Source organism: Salmo trutta, unplaced genomic scaffold (assembly GCF_901001165.1).
Source record: "Salmo trutta unplaced genomic scaffold, fSalTru1.1, whole genome shotgun sequence".
In the NCBI taxonomy this organism is placed as follows: domain Eukaryota; kingdom Metazoa; phylum Chordata; class Actinopteri; order Salmoniformes; family Salmonidae; genus Salmo; species Salmo trutta.
This window is the reverse complement of record NW_021823481.1, coordinates 1-9825: the sequence shown is the minus strand read 5'-3', so window position 1 is coordinate 9825 and position 9825 is coordinate 1. Positions and strand designations below refer to the sequence as shown.

The 9825-nt window shown below is 42.6% G+C and overlaps 1 protein-coding gene across 1 annotated transcript; it reads left to right on the top strand.

Moving 5' to 3' along the window:
- Positions 1-6577: 6577 nt before the first annotated feature.
- Positions 6578-9701, top strand: LOC115191107 (synaptotagmin-4; the record flags this gene model as incomplete). The annotated part of the gene is given in 2 exon segments (XM_029749100.1): positions 6578-6921; positions 8740-9701. Coding segments are annotated over 2 exon segments (996 nt in total), but the record flags the coding sequence as incomplete, so codon positions are not given.
- Positions 9702-9825: the final 124 nt, after the last annotated feature.

Sequence of the window (9825 nt, the reverse complement as noted above, 5' to 3'; positions counted from 1 at the left end):
TGTTTTCGAATAGTAATTTTGTAAATTGTAACGTTGTTCACCGGAAGCATTTCAGAGAAGAAAAAAATCTGAATTTCACCGCTACTGTAAAATGCTGTTTTTGGATATAAATATGAACTTGATTGAACAAAAAATGCATGTATTGTATAACATAATGTCCTAGGAGTGTCATCTGATGGAGATTGTCAAAGGTTGGTGCATAATTTTAGCTGGTTTCTGCTTTTGGTGACGCCTGACCTTGAATTGAAAATGGATGTTTGTACTTTTGTGGCTATGTACTGTCCTAACATAATCTAACTTTATGCTTTTGCCGTAAAGCCTCTTTGAAAATCGAACAATGTGGTTAGATTAAGGAGATGTTTATCTTTTAAATGGTGTAAAATAGTTGATTGTTTGAGAAATTGAAATTATTCGATTTTTGATGTTTTGAATTTCCAGCCTTGCTAGCAATCCCGTCTCAGGGTTCATTGCTACCCCGTATCCCCAACAGGTTTTAATGGCAAATAAACCAGGTAAACATCTCACAGCACTCACAAAACGAATACACGCTAAACCAGTTATTTTAAAAGATAAAGATACAAATGTGGTAATTAGAAACAACAACGCGACTAATGCCAACTTTAAAAGCTTCTAATGAAAATGTATATAAATCAGAATTAAACAATAGCCTTCTTACACTCAATAACCCTGAAGAAATTATCAGCAGACAAAAGATAATCGCTAAAAACAGAGATCACCCGAAAGTAAATATTAGATACTGTTAAAACATTAAAACAGCACGGAGAAAAGCACCAGGAATGGGTGGCTTTCCCATAGAATTCTATTGAACTTTTTGGGACTAATTAGAGCCCCTATTTACACAAATGACAACACATGTCACTCAATTCAGTACTTCCTAGTTCCATGTATAAAACTTTTATTTCAGTTATATTAAAACAAAGAAAGTCTGGAGTCCCCTGCTGATTATAGACCCCTAAGATTAATAAATTGTGAAAATAAAATAATAACAAAGCTTATAAGCAATAGAATGGCAAAATTCTTACCAGACTTGATATATATCAATCAAATAGGGTTTATTAAAAATAGACACTTACAAACAAATAAGAACATGTTTCAATTTATTACAATGAAAAAAAAAACAAGATATAAATTTATCATTAATGGCTGTTGATGCCAAAAACACTTTTGACCGTCTTAAATGGCCCTTTCTATTCAAATATTCTATACATTTCCTAAAACAAAAAATATACGTAAAATATATATACAAAAAATATACATATGCATATGCTTTAGAAAGGGTCACAAGACAGGGATGTCCCCTTGACCCCCTCCTGTTTGCACTAGCAATTGAACCACTTGCAGAAAGAATTAGACAGGACCCAAACGTAAAACAGGTTAGTATAAGTATCAGTATCAGTATTAGCAAACATGAATATAAACTAAACTTTTTGCAGACGATCTCCTGATATACCTGACCAATATTGAAAACTCAACACCCCTTTTGCTAAAAATATTTTTAGAAATCACAGGATATAAAATTAAAGTGAAAAAAAATGGCAATAGGGAAATAAAAAATAATAATTCACGAGCTACAGCAATCCTTTAAGTGGACAAAAAAATATGAAATACTTAGGATCCTTAATGAGTGATTACAAACAAATATGTAAACATAACTTTATTCCTTTACTCAACAATATGAAAGCAGATCTAATTAAATGGAACAATATTCCCATAAATATTACAGGTAGAATAAACCTCTCCAGAATAGCATGGCTCCCTAAGTTTTGTATTTATTTTCAGTAATACCTATTACCCCACCAAAGACATTTAAAAAAAAGTATACTCTGTCCTAACACACTTTATATGCGCAAATAAAATTCAGAGAATAAAAAGGACAGTTGTGCATCTTCCTAAGTCTGAGTGTTGATTTACCTTCCAGACTTGGAATGGTATCAAACTGCTACCCAAGGCTTTTACTTGTGACGTTTAGTTAAATGCACTAAAGAAGAACAATGGGTGTCAGGACTGTCAGAATGATCGGACCAACGCGCAGCATGGATGTAGTTCCACATCTTTTTATTTATAGTGAAACGTTGCAATACACCAAATACTAGAAATGCAAAAAACAACAAACCGTGACGCAGAGAGGAAAACACACTACTCAAAATTAACAACCCACAAACCCAAAAGGGAAAAAACCCCTACTTAAATAGGATCTCCAATCAGAGGCAACGAGGACCAGCTGCCTCCAATTGGAAATCAACCCCAAAAAAACCAACATAGAAATAGAAAACATAGAATAGAAAACATAGAAATAGAAAACAAGAAATCCAACCAAAACACCCCCTGTCACGGCCTGACCCATCTACTATAGAAAATTACCTCTTACAAGGGTCAGGACGTAACAATGGGTCCATATCGAAGATGCTCAACCCTTTAATTTTCTTAGTGTCTATTTTCAAAGGATAAAGCAAAGAACATTATAAACGTAACAGTAAAGAACACTAGAACAATATGGAAGAAAATGAAATGTATTTTACAGTACGAGAACCAATATCACAACTCTATGGAACAATCCTTGGATGCCTTTTCAGAATTCACCAATAAATTGGTCCACATGGAAAACTAAAGGCATAGAAACCATAAATGACTTCCTAACAGTAAATAAATTAATTTCCATTACAGAATTAAAAAAGCAATTTTGGACTGATCAATGTAGGTATTTTCAAATACATGCAACGTGAAAGTTACACATCACCAAATTTCAAATTGAAATCTTTTGGACATCAGACCAACCTTGAGGGAATCTTATTTGAGTCAGAAAAGTATGTTCGTATGATAGGTAAAATATACAAAAACTTGCAGAGAGACTATCCAACTGACAATCTTTTAGAAAAAATATCAACTATTGGAAACAAAACTTAAAAATAACTGATGTTGGCACGAGATGGAGGGAAAGTTTAACTAACGAAAGTATAACTAACGAAATTACAGTTAATGAAAATGTACAATTAATCCAGTATAAACTAATGTATAGAATGTATTATACAAGAGACAAAATTCACAAATTCTACAGCATAAGGGCAGAGTCATGTCTTAAGTGTAAAACTAACAATGACTCAGTAATCCATGCTCTCTGGGAACGCTATAAAATCCAACAGTTATGGAAGGAGCTGGAAAGTTGGCTGTTAGAATGACTTTTAATCCATTTGTCTGGACATTTCAGGACATGGCATATGGGCTTGTAATGACTTTTAATCCGTTTGTCTGGACATTTCAGGACATGGCATATGGGCTTGTAATGACTTTTAATCCGTTTGTCTGGACATTTCAGGACATGGCATATGGGCTTGTAATGACTTTTAATCCGTTTGTCTGGACATTTCAGGACATGGCATATGGGCTTGTAATGACTTTTAATCCGTTTGTCTGGACATTTCAGGACATGGCATATGGGCTTGTAATGACTTTTAATCCGTTTGTCTGGACATTTCAGGACATGGCATATGGGCTTGTAATGACTTTTAATCCGTTTGTCTGGACATTTCAGGACATGGCATATGGGCTTGTAATGACTTTAATCCGTTTGTCTGGACATTTCAGGACATGGCATATGGGCTTGTAATGACTTTTAATCCGTTTGTCTGGACATTTCAGGACATGGCATATGGGCTTGTAATGACTTTTAATCCGTTTGTCTGGACATTTCAGGACATGGCATATGGGCTTGTAATGACTTTTAATCCGTTTGTCTGGACATTTCAGGACATGGCACATGGGCTTGTAATGACTTTTAATCCGTTTGTCTGGACATTTCAGGACATGGCATATGGGCTTGTAATGACTTTTAATCCGTTTGTCTGGACATTTCAGGACATGGCATATGGGCTTGTAATGACTTTTAATCCGTCTGTCTGGACATTTCAGGACACTGGACATTTCAGGACATGGCATATGGGCTTGTAATGACTTTTAATCCGTCTGTCTGGACATTTCAGGACATGGCATATGGGCTTGTAATGACTTTTAATCCGTTTGTCTGGACATTTCAGGACATGGCATATGGGCTTGTAATGACTTTTAATCCGTTTGTCTGGACATTTCAGGACATGGCATATGGGCTTGTAATGACTTTTAATCCGTTTGTCTGGACATTTCAGGACATGGCATATGGGCTTGTAATGACTTTTAATCCGTCTGTCTGGACATTTCAGGACATGGCATATGGGCTTGTAATGACTTTTAATCCGTCTGTCTGGACATTTCAGGACATGGCATATGGGCTTGTAATGACTTTTAAATCCGTCTGTCTGGACATTTCAGGACATGGCATATGGGCTTGTAATGACTTTTAATCCGTCTGTCTGGACATTTCAGGACATGGCATATGGGCTTGTAATGACTTTTAATCCGTCTGTCTGGACATTTCAGGACATGGCATATGGGCTTGTAATGACTTTTAATCCGTCTGTCTGGACATTTCAGGACATGGCATATGGGCTTGTAATGACTTTTAATCCGTCTGTCTGGAGATTTCAGGACATGGCATATGGGCTTGTAATGACTTTTAATCCGTCTGTCTGGACATTTCAGGACATGGCATATGGGCTTGTAATGACTTTTAATCCGTCTGTCTCGACATTTCAGGACATGGCATATGGGCTTGTAATGACTTTTAATCCGTCTGTCTCGACATTTCAGGACATGGCATATGGGCTTGTAATGACTTTTAATCCGTCTGTCTCGACATTTCAGGACATGGCATATGGGCTTGTAATGACTTTTAATCCGTCTGTCTCGACATTTCAGGACATGGCATATGGGCTTGTAATGACTTTTAATCCGTCTGTCTGGACATTTCAGGACATGGCATATGGGCTTGTAATGACTTTTAATCCGTCTGTCTGGACATTTCAGGACATGGCATATGGGCTTGTAATGACTTTTAATCCGTCTGTCTGGACATTTCAGGACATGGCATATGGGCTTGTAATGACTTTTAATCCGTCTGTCTGGACATTTCAGGACATGGCATATGGGCTTGTAATGACTTTTAATCCGTCTGTCTGGACATTTCAGGACATGGCATATGGGCTTGTAATGACTTTTAATCCGTTTGTCTGGACATTTCAGGACATGGCATATGGGCTTGTAGCCATATTCGCTTCGCATCATTCATCTTGAAAAAAGGAAATTAAAAACTTGACAATCAATCAATCAATCAATCCGCCATCATTAACAATGGAAAAATCGAATGATGTATTATTGAAATATTGAAATAGCACGGACAACTGAGAAAAACAAATAGGTACAATTTAAGGCCATGTGGCAAACAATAATGCAGGCACTAGGGATGGGGGTGTGGTCAGGGATGGGGGTGTGGTCAGGCACTAGGGATGGGGGTGTGGTCAGGGATGGGGGTGTGGGTGTGGCCAGGCACTAGGGGTGGGGGTGTGGTCAGGGATGGGGGTGTGGCCAGGCACTAGGGATGAAGGTGTGGTCAGGGATTGGGGTGTGGCCAGGTACTAGGGATGGGGGTGTGGTCAGGGATGGGGTGTGGCCAGGCACTATGGACGGGGGTGTGGCCAGGCACTAGGGATGGGGGTCTGGCTAGGCACTAGGGATGGGGGTCTGGCTAGGCACTAGGGATGGGGGTCTGGCTAGGCACTAGGGATGGGGGTCTGGCTAGGCACTAGGGATGGGGGTCTGGGCATAGGAGATGTAGTCTTTGTTAGTGGATGCCAGGAGAACGCTACCTCCCCAAATGCATAGTGCCAACTGTAAAGTTTGGTGGAGGAGGAATAATGGTCTGGGGCTGTTTTTCATGGTTCGGGCTAAACCCCTTAGTTCCAGTGAAGGGAAATCGTAATGCTACATCATACAATGACATTCTAGATGATTCTGTGCTCCCAACTTTGTAGCAACAGTTTGGGAAAGGCCCTTTCCTGATTCAGCATGACAATGCCCCTGTGCACAAAGCGAGGTCCATACAGTTTGTCGAGATCAGTGTGGAAGAACTTGACTGTCCTGCACAGAGCCCTGACCTCAAAGCAATCGAACACTTTTGGGATTCATTGGAACGCCAACTGCGAGCCAGGCCTAATTGCCCAACGTCAGTGCCCGACCTCACTAATGCTCTTGTGGCTGAATGGAAGCAAGTCCCTGCAGCAATGTTCCGACATCTAGTGGAAAGTGTGTTATAGCAGCAAAGGAGGGACAAACTCCACATAAATGCCCATGATTTTGGAATGAGATGTTTGATGAGCAGGTGTCCACATACTTTTGGTCATGTAGTGTATAAGCGAGGGAGTCAGTCAGTCAGCCAGCCAGCCAGTCAGTCAGTCAGTCAGTCAGTCAGTCAGTCAGTAAGCCAGCCAGTCAGCCAGTCAGTAAGCCAGTCATAGAAATTGATGAGCTTGTTGCTTGTTATGCTGTTTCACCGAGGCAGTGATTTCAGCAGCCTCCGTCACAACTGCGTCAGCGGCTGGGAACTCAGCAGGAGGGTGGGGGTGCTTGGGAGAGGAGGGAGGAGGGGGCGAGAGGGAGAGAGAGGAGGGAGAGGGGTGGTTCATCCTCAGAGATGCTCATAGCGCAAACAGTAACAACACGAGCAGGGTGAGACTCGCGCTGGGAAGAGAACAAACAATAGCCTGCCAAACGTTGCCACGCTGAAAAGAACAGCTGCGTTTGAATTATTAAACCGTAACAAACAGATTAAATAATTTAAGTCACATCATCAACAAAAATCTGTCGCTATTCGCTGTCAAGGAGATATACCTAGAGGACGGATTGGTGGGTAGGGTCGGTTTATAGAGTGCGAGTGCCGGAATAAACCGAAGGGCGGACGGTTTCAGCACCTTGGACAGAGCACGCGAGCAAGCGGGAACATGGCTCCGATGGTGACGGAAGAAACGCAGTTCGGTAAGTAGCTGGCGATTTATTTGAGTGTGGTTGGGAAAACTCGGAAAGCCTCTGTTCTTTTGGTCAGTAATATTCACTATGTTTCCCAAATGGCACCTTATACATTATATTGTGCTCTCCGTTTGACCAAACTAGCTCTGGTCAACAGGGAATAGGGTGCCATTGGGGACGTTGCTGTAGAGTCTCGTGATCCACCCACCACCAGTCGGCGTCTCCATCTGTTTCTGCACCCGCTGCACCGTGACGTGGGCTCCGAACACACCTTATTTCATGTGTTTAATTGATTTATCCTTTAATTATTCACGAGATCATATTGAGAATATCATGTTACGGATATACAAGAAAACATATGAGAAGCAAAAACCGAATAAAAAATCACCAGTTAGATTACCTCTCGAGTATTTTACTAGCTAATGGTAACTATCACGCATCATTGTACCGCAGGAGGGTATATAGCAATATGTTGAAATAAAGCGTTATGTCGGTGTTCATAATCCCAGCGTTATGTCGGGGTTCATTATCCCAGCGTTATGTCGGGTTCATTATCCCAGCGTTATGTCGGGGTTCATTATCCCAGCGTTATGTCGGGTTCATTATCCCAGCGTTATGTCGGGGTTCATTATCCCAGCGTTATGTCGGGTTCATTATCCCAGCGTTATGTCGGGGTTCATTATCCCAGCTGTAAAGATATGGTACATTCCTGCTGAAAGACTGCTGCATGCCTTGACGTGACACACACTCTCAGAGCGTATAGTTGTGTGTGTGTGTGTGTGTGTGTGTGTGTGTGTGTGTGCGTGGAGCTGAAAGACAGGGGTGAGACACTGGGGTTGCCTTCCCTGTTTTTAGTTCTGACACAAATATAAGAACCTTTATGTGTGTTGTGTTGCTAACTAACAAAACAGACCCCAATCTCTCATCTGATTGGCCAGTTGAGATTAATGACAGTTAATGAATAATCATCAATTATTAATACATCAATAAGCTACTTCATAATTTTGTCTCCAATCTCTATAACATATCAAAATGCCAAGTTATGTCAAAAGGCCATTTCTCTGTTCACACTGTATGACCCGACCCTTGATTATTCAGTTATGTCATGTCATGTCATGTCATGTAGGAGTCCCAGATTGTGCAGACTCCATCCCAAATGGCACCCTATTCCATATATAGTGTACTGTACTACTTTTGACCAGTGCCCATAGGACACTATCTAGGGAATAGGATTCCATTTGGGATACAACCCCAGATTGTGCTGTTGTCATGCTGTCTCTGACTCAGACAGTGCGTCAGTCAGTCAGTCAGTCAGTCAGTCAGTCAGCCTGTTAGTCAGTCAGTCAGTCAGTCAGTCAGTCAGTCAGTCAGTCAGCCTGTTAGTCAGCCAGTCAGTCAGTCAGTCAGTCAGTCAGTCAGTCAGTCAGTCAGCCTGTTAGTTATGGTAATAAGCAGTGGGTTTCTGATTCAGCTCGTCAATACATTCATCTACAGACGTAGTTAGACAGAGGAAACCTACGCATATTCAACACACACACACACACACACACACACACACACACACACACACACACACACACACACACACACACACACACACACACACACACACACACACACACACACACACACACACACACACACACACACACACACACACACACAGACAATAGATCCACAGGAGGGAGGGGCGGTTAACAAAACTATCTCTCTCTCTCTCTCTCTCTCTCTCTCTTCCTTTTCACATCTCTCTCTCTCTCTCTCTCTCTCTCTCTCTCTCTCTCTCTCTCTCTCTCTTCCTTTTCACATCTCTCTCTGTCTCTCTAGTGGAGGTGCCAGTGAGTGTTGCAGTGGTGAGTGTGTTTGGCCTTGTCTCCTGCGTCTCCCTCTTCGCCTGGATCTGCTGCCAGCGTAAAAACACCAAGCCACAGACGACACCACCCTACAAGTTCGTGCACATGCTCAAAGGCGTCGACATCTACCCCGAGAGTCTTAGCGCCAAGAAGAAGTTTGCTGCCACCGCCAATGAAAGCAAGACCGACGTGAACGGAAACTGCAACGCCAACAGCAACAACGCTAAACAACAAAAACAACAGCAAGCGGCCTCCAGCCCAGCAGGGGGCAGAACGCCCCTTCACCTGGACCTGGAGAAACAACGTGACCTGAACGGCAACTTCACCTCCACCACCAAACCTCCACACTCCAACCCCCAGACCCACGCCAAGGTCCGCAGCTCCCCAGATCTGGACATTCCCTCCCCCCACCCAGGGTTCACCCAGCCTGGGGTTCCCTCCCCCACAACCATTACCACCACCAATAGCCTCTCCGGCCAGACCCCAATCCCCAGCCAGGGTGCCGCTGACCAAGACAAACCCCAGGACGGAGGGCCTGACGTGGGCCTCGGGACCCTTCACTTCTCCCTGGAATACAACTCAGAGAAGAAGGCCTTCGTGGTTCACATCAAGGAGGCCCACGGGCTGACCCCGACCGACGAGCAGTCCCTGACCTCTGACCCCTACATTAAGCTGACCCTGCTGCCGGAGAAGAAGCACCGGGTCAAGACTCGCGTCCTGAGGAAGACTCTGGACCCGGCGTTTGACGAGACCTTCAGTTTCTACGGGATCCCATTGGTCCGTGTGCAGGAGCTGTCCCTCCACTTCATGGTGCTCAGCTTCGATAGGTTCTCCCGTGATGAGGTCATTGGCGAGACTCTCGTCCCATTGGCCGAGATCAACCTGGCGGAGGGGCGTGTCCTCATGAGCCGTGAGATCTTAAAGAGGAATGTCAGGGTAAGAGAGAGTAACTTGGTTCTTCCATTAGTGTCTAATACAAGTTCTGCTCGGCATAATTACCATTAGTGTCTAATACAAGTTCTGCTTGGCATAATTACCATTAGTGTCTAATACAAAATCT